This window comes from Loxodonta africana, chromosome 21 (assembly GCF_030014295.1).
Source record: "Loxodonta africana isolate mLoxAfr1 chromosome 21, mLoxAfr1.hap2, whole genome shotgun sequence".
NCBI lineage: Eukaryota > Metazoa > Chordata > Mammalia > Proboscidea > Elephantidae > Loxodonta > Loxodonta africana.
Window position 1 is genome coordinate 32,636,010 of NC_087362.1, and position 15,946 is coordinate 32,651,955.

A 15,946-nucleotide genomic window follows, 5' to 3' on the forward strand; every position below is an offset into this window, starting at 1 on the left:
CAAGGCCCACAGCGGGCAGGAGACTCGGCTGCAACGGCTCCAGCCATTGACAGATGCTGGTGCCTGATGCTCCCCTCTCGGAGGTGCCTTCTCTGTCCCAGGCACCCCCTGACCCCGCCTATGTGACCTGTGGTTCTCACCTGCCGACTCTCACTTCTCCAGACGCCGTTGACAGTCTTGGTGGGGGCGATGGTCACCACAGGGGGTGTGCTGGGGACGCTGTGGCCCCCTGGGGGGACAATGATGGGGCCCATGGGCACCCGCTTGGGTGTGCTGGCAGGGGAGCTGTGGTTGGTGGCTGGAGAGGACACAGGGGATGACTCGCTGCTCAGTGAGGACCCTGGAGGACAGAAAATGCAGTGTGAGCGCCCACAGATCTGTCCCCAGCCCCTCCAGCTCCAGCTCCAGGTACATGTGTGCTAGGCCAGGTGCATCAGCCACACTCCTGGGAGCTGCCCAGCGACTCCGCTTCCCTGGCTGACCAGGGGCCAAGCCTCTCTCCAACCTCCTCTCCCCTCCCCACGGGTCCCGGCTCAGTGAGAGGCGCCAGGTGTGGATGCCTAGTGCCAGCTTCACCCTCAAGCGAAGGGGAGCCCCCCCACTTCAGATGGGCCATGGGTGGGAGGGGCAGGTGCCACCTCTACCAAGGCGCCCCCTCCAGAATAGCCATGGAGCCTGCAGACCACACGGGATTCTGAGAGGGATCTGTGCACAGCTGGGGTCTCGGTAATGACACCCTAGCGCACTCAGGTGGGCGTGTACCGCGCATGAGACTGCCCCCTCCTCCACCTAGGGTGAGCGGAGGGCCAGTCAGTGCCTCACCAAGGCCACCAGCCCAGGTCACGCTTGTACAGGGCAAGCGAGAGAGGCCAGGGCTTCTTGAGGAGTGTGAAAAGGGGGCAGGAACGAGACCAGCAGGACTCCTCCAGATGGCCAGAGATTTTCTGAGCGCCTCTAAGCTTGTAGGGGGCGGGGGAATCACAGGAAAAGAAAAGGGGGCCTCCTTCAAGAGCCTTCAGTCCATCTGGGGAGACAGACGCCATGGTGGTTGGCAGTTGAGAAAGACAGACGAGGCGGTGGCCGGCTGGATGGGGATGCAGAGGTGACTGCAGAGGCACAGTGTGGGGGTTACTGCAGGTGGACCCCAGGGAGGGGGCTTGTTTAAATGAATGCATTTATTTTTCAATTTTCTTGTGACTTGAAATTCATCATTTTATAGCATACAAATCAGTGGTTTTTAGTACCTTCACAAGGTTGTGTAGCCACCACCATCAAATTCTAGAACATTCCAACCACTCCAAAAAGAAACCCTGCACCCCTTAGCTGTCACCCTCATTTCTCCACCCTCTAGGGAGGTGGTGTGGGGGCAAGACTAGAGCTTCATCCGTGTAAGCACTCTAGCGGTTGTGGGGCTGGCAGGACCCTCCCTGGGCCACTTTCCTGTCACCTGCCCCAGAAATACCATCAACCTCTTAACACCGGAATCAAGAAAGGCCCTATAGGCTTGTGCACAGCTCACACAACTGTGCAGGGCGGCCCTGCAGGAGATACCCAGGCCAGCCAGACCTGTTCCCATGGATCCCACAGGCCACACCCCAGAGCCACCTTGCTGCCCCTAAGGTGTGACCCTGACTCCCCAGATGGACCAGTCAGCTGCTGCCCACAGCGCCACCTCTTCTCCGTGGCCCAAACCCAGCCACCGACCACACCCCAAGAGTTCTGCAGCACCAAGGCAAGGCCAATCCCACAATCAGGCACTGGGTCAGACAGGTTTAGATCTAAGCTCAGCCCTGTTTAGCTCGGGAACGCTCTGGGCTGCCCTGTGAGTACAAAGAAGCCTGCGGTCACCAAGCAGGTGAAAGCAGGCTAAGTAGCGCTAAGTACTGCCTCTCTAGGCAGAGAGAACATCTGGGGTCGTGAGAGACCCTTGGTTTGGGCAAGTCAGAGGAGTCCACCGTGAGAAGCCAGTTTTAGGACAGTATGGGCGGTGGGCTGCAGAAATGGCTGGCTGGGACTATCTGCTCTAACAAATGTGATGGAGGGAAGTCCTGGTTGTTTTAAGCCAGGGTGGGCACAGCCTCCTGAAACCTCACCCACTACCAAGGGAGTGTTGTGTGCAGCCCCTCAGAAAACCAGGCACATCTCGCAAGAGTAGCCACCCACCAGCACCGGACCAAAGTCTCTCCCCCTCCTACCAGAATACGGGTCTGTGTCCACCAGACACGAGAAGGCTCTCAACAGCCCCAACGCTGTCAGCAGCAGAAGGGCACAGTCTGAGGTACTCTCAGGATGGAGACCCAACGTGAGGTCTGAACCAAGCACAGGAAAGGATGCCACAAACCCCATGAAACAGGAAGCCAAACGCCTACAGGCACACCCAGAGCGGGTCTGTCTGCCTAGTCCAAAAGACGCAGAGTTGACTGATGGCATTAGAGCCTGGAAAGCTCTACCAACCTGAGGGGACAGAGCGGTGGGAGGAGCAGCAACAGGTCAGGCACCATGGTCTCCTGATGGGGTGAGGGCTCTATGGTGGCCTGCCATAAACATTCACTCGATCCATACTTACTGCTTCTGTGTGTTTCTGGATTTCGACACACAATCCACTTAAAACTTTTGAGAAATATTAGGGACAGACAGCATCCTTCCCTTTAAAAAAGGCATTTCCATGGGATCTCTACTACTGCATTTTTTTTAACAGCTTTATTGATACTTCCCATACCATATAATTCACCCGCTTACAGTCAACAACTGAGTGACTTTCACACATTCACAATGTTGTGTAATCACCACTACTTAATCCTAGACCATCTGTATCACCCCAGAAGGAAGCCCCAGACCCATTAGCTGTCACTCCCCAATTCTCCAGCAGCCACAAACTGACTTTATCTCTATGAATTTGCCTACCCTGGATATTTCGTATAAATAGAATCCTCGAATATGTGATCTCATGTCGACCTTCTTTCCCTCAGCATGATATTCTTGAGGTCCACCCCTGTGGAAGCATGTATCAGAACTCCACCCCTTTTTGTGGTTGTATAACATTCCATCATGTGGACGGACACATCATGTGTACCTGTTCGCCCATGGAGGGAAATGTGGGCCATTTCTGCCTCTTGGTGACTAGGACAACGCTGCTATGTATATTGCTTTTGCGGGTTGTTTACCTATGGCCTTGGGCATACATCTTCTGGGGGCACCAATGCACCTGGTTTAGCATAGCTCTGGGCAGGGGAGGGAGGGTGGAGACCAATGAAACAAACACAGAGTGCCACCACCCCAGCAAGGCAGACACTGCCAGGGGCCGACACCCCATGTCTCCCGCTGCCAGAGGAGCTTTGGGGCCAAAGGTCTGAGGGGCTCTGAGACCTCCTAGGGAGCCAGGGCAGATGGACAAGGGGGATGAGAATAGCTGTGTCAAACCGATGGTATGCTAGGCCCCTGGTGGCCTATCCTTACCCCACGTTACAGAGTGGCCAGGCCCCAGAGCCCCTCTCCCCACAATCCCCAATGCCTCTCGACCACCCTTCTGTCCCTTGGAACCATCCCCCAGTTATTAGCTCCTATATCTTAAGACATACCTGCATCGTCTCTGAATAGGCTTCCTTTCTAAGTACTGGTGGGTCAGGGGGAGAGCAAAGGGCAGTGGGCAGCTGGCTGACCCTTGCTGAGTGTATCGTGTCATGGGAGGCTGTTGGCAATTAGCGGCCTAATCCCTTCGGACGTGGGAGGCCATTACTCACCCTCAAGAGCGGTGGCAATCAATACCTCAACAACGAACCCTCTAATTAGCGGGGCCCCCGAGCCTCCCTTCTCACCGGGGGGCGCAGGGGAAGGCCTGTGATCACTGTAATTAACTGGCGGTATTCAGCAAAGAGTTAGTCAATGAAACTAATCGGGATCAGAGATGACAGGAACAGAGCGCAGCCGTGTCACCCAATGTCCACCTCACAGATGAGTGCCGGAGGCCAGTAGGCACATAATTAACAGCTGAGACCCCAAATTCATGGGAAAGGAGTGGAGGCCAGGCACAAAATGAAACCTCAAGACCACAGAGGGGCCCAACTTGGCAGGGACTCTGGATAACTGGGCCCCAGGAGGCTTTCCTGCCAGACAAGTATTCGAGCAGCCAAGCACACAGTTAAGTACCAACTAGATGCCCTTAGATGAGGCAGCGGTGGTAGAATTCTTGCCTCCCACCCAGGAGACCCAGGTTTGATTCCCAGACAATCCACGTCAGGCACAGCTACCACCTGTTAGTCACTGGAGGCTTGTGTGTTGCTGTGATGCTGAACAGTTTTCAGCGGAGCTTCCAGACTAAGATGAACTACCAAGAAAGGCCTGGCAATCTACTTCCAAAAATCAGGCAGTGAAAACCCCATGGGTCCCAACGTTCCAATCCACAACCGATCATGGGGATGGTGCAGGATGAGGCAGCGTTTGGTTCCATGGTGCATGAGTTGGCCCCGACTCAACTGCTGCTACCACCACCAACAATAAGGGGTGCAACAGGAGCAGGTGTGGGTGGATAAGGAGGTGCCGAGTCCATTCAATGGTGAAAGAAAAGTCTCTTCTATAAGCAGTGCTGGGAAAACTGGATTTCCACAGACAGAAAAATGAAACAGGTTCCATGCCTCACACCACGGACAAAAACAAATTCAAAATGGATTAAGGACCCAAACGTGCAAACTAAAACCGTAGAATTCTTAGAAGAAAAAACTGGTGCAGCGCTGTTAGGCCTGGTTTTTAACAATGGATTACCTAATATTATAACAAAGGTACAAACAGCAAAAGACAAAATAAACACATAGGACCTCATTAAAATGAAAAACTTCTGTTCATCAAAAGACTTTTACAAAAAAAGTGAAAAGACAAGCTACTCTTTGGAAACCGTATCTCCGACAAGAACCTAATAAACTTGCAAGTCATATATCCGACAATACCCTAATCCAAATATACATAAAACTTTGACGACAACAAAGACAAATAACCCAATCATAAAATGGGTAAAGGACTCAAACAGACTTTTCACCAAAGAGGACATTCAAATGGCCACCAAACACATGAAAAGATGCTCAGAGTCATTAGCCATCAGAGAGATGCAAATCAAAACTACAATGAGATACCATTCCACACCCACTAGGATGGCTAAGAGAAAAAAAACAAAAACGAAGACAGAACAACAAATGTTGGCGAGCATGTGAGGAAATTGGCACACTTACGCATTACTGGTGGCAATACCAAACAGTACAACTGATGTGGAAAACAGTGTGGCAAAAAACAAAACAAAACAAACAAACAACCATATGACTGGAAATTCCACTCCTAGGCATATATCCAACAGACTTGAAAGCAGAGACTTAAAAGGAGACTTGTAAACCAATGTCCATTGCAGCACTATTCACAATAGCCAAAAGGTGAAAACAACCTAAGTATCCATGAAAAGATGAATGGATAAACAAAATGTGGTACACACATACAATGGAATACTACTCAGCCAGTAGGACAAATGAAGTTTTGACACTAGCTACCGTGTGGTGGAGCTTGAAGACATTATGCTGAGTGAAATAAGCCAATCACGAAAGCACAAATAATGTCCGACTTGTGGTGCCTCCAGGTTACCCGCGGAGCTAGAGCTGAGCACCTTTAGGCCAAGGCTTACTGGCAGAGCGGAGTCCCTTAGGGCACTTATCGGCAGAGCTAAATGAACTTCATAACACTTGCCTGAGCAGGACAGAGGCCGAGGGCCAAAGAGAGGCATGCCTGAGGGCACAGCTGAGAAGAGGCTGTCCTGATGGAAGAACCGTGTCCTGAGCATTTCTGAACCTGAATTGTAACCTGTTGCTTCCCTGACAAACCCCATAGTCTTGAGTATGGTCTGTGAGTTCTGTGTGGTGATTGCAGGGAGTTACTGAACCCAGCAAAGAAGTGGCGTGCTATGGAAGGGACAGTTGGTGTTGGAACTGGTAAAGATGGTGGAGAGAGGAGGCTTACCTGACCTCTGCCTCACAGAAATCAGCCTTGGGCTGTTGATCTTGATTCGCCTTTCCCCTTGTGAAGTTAGAGGAGGTCAGACCCCACCCCCATGTCAGTCTTACATGACCTCACTTATATAAAAAGATGAGAAAAGGCAAATGGTACTGTGACCAGTCTATTAGTGGCTACTAGGGGTTGGCGGAATGGGGAAAAGGGGGTTAACAGTGATGGAAAAATCACATCAAGGACAAGGTTGCACAGCCAATTACTGTAACTGCTGTCAGTAAGTTGTACACTTTTAAAAAGTTGAATTGGCAAAAGTTGTATGACAAGTATTTATCTTAGGCTGAGTTCTCTAGAGAAGCAAAACCAGCGAAGCATCTATATACACAGAGAGAGAGGGGAGAGGGGAGAGACAGGAAAGAGAGAGAGAGAGAGAGATGTATTTCAAGGCAATGGCTTATGCAATTGTAGAGGCTGGTTAAGTCCTAAGTCCGTGGGTCACGCTTCCAGCTGCAGGCAGACCAGAAAGGAGGCCGCTGGCTCACAGACTGAGGAGGCTAACTCATCCAAGGTTGGCAGCTAAGACAGCAGACTCCTGACTCACAGGCTGTCGGGGCTGACGAATCCCAAGATCGGGAGGCAGTATGGCAGGCAGCTGGCTCAAGCTCCAGGAACTGGAGGTCAGATGATTACAAGCTGGACGCAGGATCCAGAGTAAGCAAGCGAACTTTGTCCGAATGTCCATAAATATATTGGATGCAGCCCACACCCTCAAGGAAGGGCCCTCAGAACTAATTGGCTTATCACATCAGACCACATCATGCAGGATGACTACATCATTACATAACTGACAAACCACTGAAAATCATGACTTAGCCAAGGTGACAAGCAACCTTAACCACTTAAGATATATTTACAACGACAAAAAAAAAAAAAAAAAAAAAGTAGCTGCTGAAGCTGCTTATGTATGTACCGCCAAACATCTCATGGTCATGGGATTTGTTTCCTTAGTTTTACAGGTTTAGGATCATAACTTCATGGAACATCCTAGTTGCTGTTGTTAGGTGCTGTCGAGTCAGCTCTGACTCAGAGACCCTATGTATAGCAAAAAGAAACACTGCCCGATCCTGTGCCATCCTCAACCCACCTCGTCAGGGGTCTTCCTCTTTTTTGCTGACCTTTTACTTTACCAAGCATGATGTCCTTTCTCCAGGAAATGGTCTCTCCTGATAACATGTCCAAAGTATGTGAGATGAAGTTGAACCATATTTGCTTCCAAGGAGCATTCTGGCTGTATTTCTTCCAAGACAGACTTGTTCATTCTTCTGGGCAGTCCATGGTATATTCAATATTCTTCACCAACACCATAATTCAAAGGCATCAATTCTTCTTTGGTCTTCCTTATTCATTGTCCAGCTTTTGCATGAATATGAGGCAAGTGAAAATGCCACGGCGTGAGTTAGGTGCACCTTAGTCCTCAAAGTGACATCTTTGCTTTTTAATACTTTAAAGAGGTCTTTTGCAGATTTGCCCAATGCAATATGTCGTTTGATTTCCTCACTGCTCCTTCCATGGGCATTGATTGTGGACTCAAGTAAAATGAAGTCCTTGATAACTTCAATCTTTTTTCTGTTTATCATCACGTGGCTTATCTTGGTCTGGTTGTGAGGACTTTTGTTTTCTTTATGTTGAGGGTATAATCCATACTGAAGGCTGAAGTCTTTGACCTTCATCAGTAAATGCTTCTAGTCCTCTTTGCTTTCAGCAAGCAAGGTTGTGTCATCTGGACATTGCAGGTTGTTAATGAGTCTTCCCTCCAATCCTGATACCCCCTTCTCCTTCATATATAATCCAGCTTCTCGGATCATTTGCTCAGCATACAGACTAAGTATGGTGAAAGGATACAACCCTGATGCACACCTTTTTTGATTTTAAACCATGCAGTATCCCCCTCCTCTGTTCAAATGACTGCCTCTTGGTCGGCATGAGCACAATTAAATGTTCTGGAATTTCCATTCTTTGCAATGTTATCCACAATTTATTACGATCCACACAGTCAAATGCCTTTGCAAAGTCAATAAAACACAGGTAAACATCTTTCTGGTATTCCGCTTTTAGCCAGGATCCATCTGATATCAGCAATGATACCCCTGGTTCCACGTCCTCCTCCGAATCCAGCTTGAATTTCTGGCAGTTCTCTGTCGATGTACCGTTACAACCACTTTTCAATGATGTTCAGCAAAATTTTACTTGCATGTGATATTAATGATATTGTTCAATAATTTCCATAATTCTGCTGGATCACTTTTCTTTGGAATGGGCACATACACCAATCTCTTCAGCCGGTTGGCTTGCCAGTGCCTTCAATGCATCTTGGACTTTTCCTTCCATACTGTTGGCTCTTAATCATATGCTATCTCCTGAAATGGTTAATTTCCAGTTAACTGGCCTAGTAACGTGTTTAGTGCTTCTGCTCTATCTCCTAGTTCACTGCATAGTGCCTGGGGTCTTAAAAGCTTGCAAGTGGCTGTCCAAGGCACAGCAATTGGTCTCTATGTATTCATCTGGAGCAACATAGGAAGGAGAGCCAGGAATAGGAAGAGGACATGGAATGTGAAGCTAATTGCCTCCTTTGCCAGGAGACCAGAAGAACTGGATGGTGCCCAGCTACCATTACTGAACATTTTGAGCAAAGATTACAAAGAAGAATCCTGATCAAAAGGGGAAAATGCAGAACAGAATTTCAAATCCTCATGGACTCCAGACCTTCTAGAGTCATGGAGGGTGGACGAACCCCTGAAACTATTGGCCTGAGATAATCTTTAAACCTTAAACCAAAAAGATTCCCTGAAGTCATCTTAAAACTAGCTAGTAAGAAATGTCTGCATTTGCTCTTTTAAGAACTATCTATATGGAATGAAAACTGAAAACACCAACTCGAAAGATTAGATAGGAGCCTTAGGCGGCAGTGGGTTTATGTTAATGAGGGAGGAACAACTCAGAAGGAGGGTGAGTGGTTGCACAACTCAAAGAATGGAATCAGTATCACCAAATGGGTGTAGAAACTGTTGAATTGGTGTTTGTCTTGCTCTGTATATTTTCAACAATAAAATTTAGAAGAAAAAAAGGAGGGGGTGCCGTGTTAGTGGTGACACCCCACATACTGGGCACATCAGCCTGGCTCAAGGATGCTCTCACCAAATCCTGAAGCCCGTGGGAGGCAAATATTTGTATCCCATCCTGGGTGTTTTGGATCCTGAGCACACTGGAAGCTCAGAAAGGTCAGCCCACATGCCCCGGTCCCATGGCAGGGAGGAAAAGCATCACGGCTTGCATCTGAGTCAGCCATTTCTGTGCACTCTGTCTGTTAGCCTTGGTCTGGGTTCACGTCAGGCCCAGGGGCCTCACTATGGGAGTCCCAAGTCCTAGCAGCAGCCGGGGTGCCTGAGCCCCTGTCCCAGGATGGCCACCCAGCCCCACCACCCAGCTCGGTGACCTGGCAGGCAGCTTGTCTGTGATGAGAACACTCCTCGGAGCTGCAGGAAAAATGAAATTCCAATGAAGCACACTGGAATTTGCGGGTCAGACATGGTACATGACAAGGAGCCCTACAGAGGGGGTGGACTTCTCCCTTTTCCTCCCTCCTTCCTCGGGCAGAGCAGCTGGCACATGGCTCAACTGGACTGCATCTTCAACTGTGTCCCCTGAGACTCGAAGCAGAGGACAGAGTAGCCTGAGCAGCAGTGGAAGCACTTGGTATGGTGGTTCGAGATGAGAAGGGTCTTTCAGAAGCAGCGCAGGGCGTGGCAGGGGTGCAAAGGTATGCCTATGGCACCAGGCATACTGACAAAGAAGGACGTGAAGATGGCCGACACAGGAAAAGGCAGTGGGAGTTATAATGGCAGCTTTCCAGAGGTGTGGATTATCCACCCATCACCGCCATCCTACCCGCTCCAATACGGGGGTGGACTCAGAACCTCCTGCTGTTAAGGAACCTTGTCCCCAGACACTAAGGAGCCCGTGCATAGCAGGTGCTGTGCATGTGGGGTCTCTCCTTCCTGTTTTCCTGGGTGTACAGGAGTGTGGGTAACAGGGGAGCGGCTCCACCTGCCAAGGTAGCTGATGACGCCTGCCAGGGGCACTGCCAAGTGATGTCTTGGCTCAAGGCGGGGCCGGGGGGAGCCACATGGCCTGTGACTAAGGTTGGGAAACCCCAGGTAGCCCAGAAGGCCAGGCAAGGGTCACACCTGGGACCAATGTAGGGTCAGTCAAGACTAGTAGCTCCTGCTTAGGAGGTGTGCTCTGGCAGGGACAGCGGGGTGCTGCAGTGTTTTTAAGATCTGCGTTTGGAGTTTAACTCAGGTTTGAATCTCCTCTCTCATTCTTCTGACCCAGGACCTGGGTGAGCTTGGAGTAAAGTGGATGTCAAAACAGGGCCAAGGGGTGTGCTGAGAAATGGAGTGTGAACACAAGAGCTCGGTACACAGCAGGCACTCAGTAAGTGGCTGGTCGTGGGGAAGGAGGGAGAGGCCCTGGCTGGGTCCAGGAGGGAGCACAGGAGGAGGATCAGGGTTGCCACCCTATCACTCAGCCATGAAAAACGGCATTGTCCTGACGCACGCTACAACGTGGACAAACCTTGAAAACGTCACACCCAGTGAGAGAAGCCAGGTTCAAGAAGCCACATTATAGGACTCCGTTTATAAGAAATGTCCAGAATAGACAAATCAACAGAGAGAAAGTGATGCTAAGGTGACAGCGGGGCTTCTTTTCAGAGATAGGGCAATGAAACGCTCCCAAATTAGCAATGATGATCACACAACTCTCTGAATACACTAAAAAACACTGAACTGTACATTGTAATGAATTTTGTGGTATGTGATTTCTACCTCAGTAACAACAAAAGAATTAAAAATTAAAAACTCTATCCACCCTGCCAAGAAGCACTGGGTGGCACCAACAGTTAAGCACTCGGCTGCTAACTGAAAGGTTAGTGGTTCAAACCCACCAGCCACTCCCGGGGAGAAAAGACCTAGCGATCTGGTTCCGTGAAGATTACAGCCGGGGAAACCCTATGGGGCAGTTAGTTCTACTCTGTCACATGGATCACTGTGGGCTGGAATCAACTTGATGACACACAACAAGCCTCCCCCGCCCCTGCCAAGTCCCCTGAAGGCCACCCCTTACTGCTCTCCTGGTTCCAGGTGGGGAGTTTGGGCAGGAGAGCTGAGGCCCGCAAGATACCCCCACGTGCCCTGCACCCCCAGACTCCGGAAACTTCCCGGGGGAGGCGCGGCTGCCAGCTCTGTCCGTTGTGGGCTCTCAGACCTGGCTCCCCGCACCACTGGGAGGGGGCTTCCATTTGGGACACGGTCCTAACTCCAGCTCTCCAAATCCACTGGGAAAGGTCACACGGGAGCCACATCCCCCTGGCTGTGTGACCTCAGCATAGTGACGTGACCTTTCCGAGCCTCAGTCTCCTCACCTGTGCAATGGGGCTACTCAGGACTGTCAGCCCACTCCACAGATGAAGGCAACACAGTGGCAGAGCCAGGGTGACTCTGTGAGCAAATGGGCATCAGCATGAGGTCCGGCTGTGAGGATGGTCGAGAAGGTGCAACCCTGGGTGTCCCTCCCATTTCCCCATGCCAAAGCTGAGTGGGGCTGAGCAGCTGGGCTCAAACTGCTCAGAAAGGCTGAGTTTCTCTTAAGTCATTCTGGGTAGGGCTGAGCACAAGCTTCCATGTTAGGTGCCCACAGATGGCGTACTCCGTGAACCTTGGCCTTCTCATCTGCACAATGGGGACACTCTCAGGTCACTCAGCTGCTGGGACCCGCTCTCCACCCCTACACCCCTCTGCCGCAAAGGCCGGTCTCCCTCTCCAGTGGAGTCACGTGGACGCCCCGGGCCAGCCACGAACTGAGCAAGGCCCCGCAGCCACCTGCTGGATCCCCTGCCATCACGCAGGGCAGCACACCTTGTTCTTGCAGGCTCCGCGGAGAGGACAAAGGACAGTGAAGCAGGCTTGCTCTGGGGCTGTGGCCCGCATGCCCCTGGGAAGACTGCCAGCACTCCGCAGACACTGTGTGGTGTTGCCCGGAGGCTCAGGAGTGGACACAGCTGCCAGTGTGGTCGCAACGTGCACAGGGCGAGTTGGCCGAGCCAGGGGCAGTGTCCTTGCAATGTTAATAGCTGTTTCGAGAGCTCGTGCCAGCCCTGGGTGCTGGGAGACCCTGCCCCAGGGAGATTCTCATCTCTTCCTCCTTGCAGCCTTGCAGAAAACCCCCTTCTCAGGCTCCTTGGCTGCAGAGCCAGGGGCTCACTTCCTGCCTGAGGCGTGTTCTCCAAGCCAGGGCGGCGGGGCAGGCAGGCAGGGGCCTCGGGCTGCAGTGCGGCCTTGTGCAACCCCAGCTCCTCAGGGCCACCCCTGCTCAGGGACGTGAGAGTGAGGAGGGTAAGCAGAGACATGAGGACTCACTGTGGCTGCAGAGTGCCCCTGCCCAGTGGACAGGGTAACTGGTGGCAGGCAGGAACGGGCAGTGAGAGGGGGTCCCACAGTGCAGAATGCAGCCCCACTGTCACTTCCTGGGCCACTGTGCTCCACCCTTTACACCCCACTCAAACAGAACCAGCAGCAGAAGAGACCCAGGTGAGAGTCAAATAAGGCCATCCTACCCACCCTCATCTGGGCAAACATCCGCCAATGAACCAGGGCCCCTGACCACATAACACAGACGCCATCCCAGACACCACATCCTTGGGTGCCCTAGGGGCCACGGAGCCCAAGCTCAGGCCTTTAGGAAGAGGCAGACACCTGGGATACCAGCTTCCTCTGCCTCAGAAGCCATGCCCCGGCTCCAGCCATGGCTAGGATTCCCAGCAGAGACCAGGGTTCTGAAAGGCCTGCACCCAGATTCCATAGGGTCCTGAGTCTCCCAGCGACTTCAACCAAACTGCCCCCGCACTTGTCCACCAGCACCCCTCACCAGTACCGATACCCGGCAGCAGGATGGTCATTCTGGGTCCGGAAAAGGGCCCGAGCCAGAGCCAAAAGAGAGCTATGAGAACCTTCTTATACCCCGAAGGAGGGCATGACCAAAGCCCAAAGAGGATGGCCATTTGCCCAGTATCACACACAAGCTCACTGCCCAGATGATACAGCAGCCAGGGCTCCAGACCCTAGGATACTTTGTCCCTGTCCCTTTTTCAATCCCAGATACCCCAGCTTGGGGGCCAAGCAAGTTCCCAGCAACACTGTGATCTCCGGCCATGTCTGAGAGGCCATCCAGCCCTGGAGCTTGTTGGGGACCTGCACCCAGTATACCCCCTCCTCCTGATTCACAGTCAGGGGCCAACGGGTACACAGCTCCGCTGCTGGACCTTGACGGCGACTGTGGGAGCTGAGGAAGAACAGACAAGAGGGCAGAGAGAGGCACAGAAGCAAAGCAGAGGGGGCAGGGGCTTGGCTGGGGTAGGCTCGGCGGTCCAGCCAGCACCACCCAGTCCAGGCCCTGGCAGGAGAGAAGGCAAGAAGTTGGCACAAGCAAGTGTGCATGTGGGAGGGGCTGCTCCGGCTGACACCGAGCGCCATCAAGGGTCTGGCCCTAGGCAAACAGCTGTCCAGCGGCCTCCGCCTGCTCCTCCCGGGCGCCCAGCGTGGGGCTCCTCTTACCTCTGGGCTCCTCCGCCTGTTTGGCGAGCTTGCGCAGCGCAGCGGCAAAGCTGGAGGACGGCGCAGCCTGGACGGATAGCGCGCTGCTGGTGGCAGGGCTGCCGCCGGGCACCAGGGCGCCATTGAGCGGTGAGGGGGTGAGGGGGCTGACGGTGGCCGTGGTCCTGGTCGCGGTGGAAAGCATTCCTAGTGAAGGGGACTTGGGCTCATGGCTCATGCCTGAAACAGGAAAAGAAGAACCAGGTCACCCAGAGAGCAGAGAGCCAGCACCAGAGCAGAGGGCCGCGGGGGCCCGGAGGGCGGCATGCGGGGAGATGACAGGCGGGAGGCAGAACAAGGTCAGTGCTGCAGAGAAGCCGGGTCAGCATGCTGGATCCAAGGGGACCCTACACCCCACATGGTGACCCTTCCACCACCTGTCATTAAGAAGCCAACGTGCTCCAGACCCCAAGGATTCTGGACACCACATGGCTCGACCAAACACAACCCTACGACCCCTCCAGGGCAGCCCCAGGTCAGCAGGCCACAAAAGACCCCACAACACCCCCTAGACTGTCCTCGCTGCCATGGAAGGATGCGAGGGAGACCGAAGTACAGGGCATAGCGCAGAGAGCTGCCATCCTCAGAGCAGAGAGAAGCATGCCACGGGGAGGGAGGGCCTCACTGTGACAAGACGGAGAACCCAGGCAGGGCTCACATTCCCTGAGCTTACTCTGCCAGGTGCCAATCACAGCACCCAAGTGGTTGCACCCATTTTACAGAAAAGGAGACTGAGGCGCACACACTGCCAAGTCCACACGGGAGGTCAGTGGGAGAGCCAGGATTTGGACCCAGACAGGCTGGTCCCAGGGCCTTAGCCTGCTACTGCAGCATGCCCTGGAATCCCAAAGCTACCCAGGGACCCAGAGGGGAGGGGTGCAGTGTGTCTTGGCCCCAGGGAAATGGGCCTGTCGATGGTGGGAGGGGAGAAATGAGGGAGAAACCAGCGGCCCACAGCACTGCCGTGGGCTCCCACCAGCCAGGCCTGGCAGGAGAGGCTAAGTATCTGGAAATCAGAGTGACCCCGTGGCCAGGAATCTGCCCTCCCACTTGGCCGAGGTCACACCTGCGGCACCGGGAGGTTTGTGTCCAGCCAGCAATGACATCAGTTGCGACAGTGCCCCCGCACTGGGCGTTCAATTCCCTGTCTAAGCGTCAACGAAGCAGCCTTCCCCCTTCCAGTGGATCAATGACAGCTCAGCTGCATTTCAGGGGCGGGTGAGCGCTGCCATAAATAAGTTTTCCGTTAACATTCCCGCCCTCTGGGAGGCCACCTAACAGGTCCTGCTCCCTGTTGGGGACACTCGAGGGGAAGTAAATCAAGGCCACTCGCCCCTGGTGGGGGCAGCTGGTCCTTACAGGACAAGCAAATTAACTTCTAAACACGGAAGACTTGAGAGGGTGGGCACCAGGGGATCACCTGGAGGGGTACAGCTGGGTGCAGCTTGGAACACTGTGGGGGCAGGGCTTGAGCTTGGCAAGGCTGGGCAGCCAGGAGGGGACCCCAGGTTCCTCTGCCAGGCTGGGGCCCACTCCATGAGGCAGAAGTGAGTGAGGGGCACTTCCCTGCCCACTGAGCACCTTCCCCCGCAGGGGATCGTGTCAAATTTACAAACGTGTAACTGGAACCTGTTTCCATGTCACCCCAGGGGCCAGGAGGCTCTGATGTGGCCAGGTGGGCAGAGATGTCCGTAGGTGATTGGACAGGGCCAGGCCTCCCGAAACCTGGACGTGAGCCCCAAACCCCACTGCCCACCAGAAAGATGGGGCGGGGGACACCTGGGGGCACCTGAGGGCGAGGGCTAGGTAAAACCGCCAGGCCACTCAGGGACCGCTGGGGATTAAGGAAAACATGGGGGCAGCGTGAGCCCCAGGGAACAACATCTTCTCTGTGAAGGTCTGCACCTCGGCAGCAAAGGATCTCAGAGCCCAGCACCCACTGCAAGCAAGTTGGCCTGCTAGCTGTTGAGGTTATATGGCAGCCGCCAGGCCCGGCTTCACCAAGAAGTGGGTCTGACAACACACAATACAAGACAGGTCAGCACAACTGGACTAAACCAAAAGCAAAAAAGTTTCCTGAATAAACTGAATGCTTTGAAGGCCAGCATAACAACTGGCTTAATAAAATCTATTAAGAAAACATTCTGCCTGCCACTGTGGAGAGTGGCATCCGGGGTCTTAAACGCTAGCAAGCAGTCATCTAAGAGGCATCAATTGGTCTCAAACCACCTGGAGCAAAGGAAAATGAAGAACACCAA

General features: G+C 53.0%; 1 protein-coding gene across 12 annotated transcripts in view; it reads right to left on the reverse strand.

Annotated features, from left to right (window-relative positions):
- The window catches only part of GSE1 (Gse1 coiled-coil protein), a 151,986-nt gene that overhangs the window by 21,076 nt on the left and 114,964 nt on the right, over positions 1 to 15,946 (reverse strand). For 8 of the 12 annotated variants that reach the window (XM_064273695.1, XM_064273692.1, XM_023558102.2 and 5 more), the window contains 2 exons: positions 13,650 to 13,868; positions 141 to 340 (listed from right to left, as the gene is read on the reverse strand). In XM_064273695.1, the coding sequence (XP_064129765.1) occupies positions 141 to 340; positions 13,650 to 13,868 (419 nt within the window). Of the gene's footprint in view, positions 1 to 140; positions 341 to 13,649; positions 13,869 to 15,946 lie in introns of those variants that run through there. The other 4 variants (XM_064273697.1, XM_023558106.2, XM_064273696.1 and 1 more) reach the window with 1 other exon arrangement.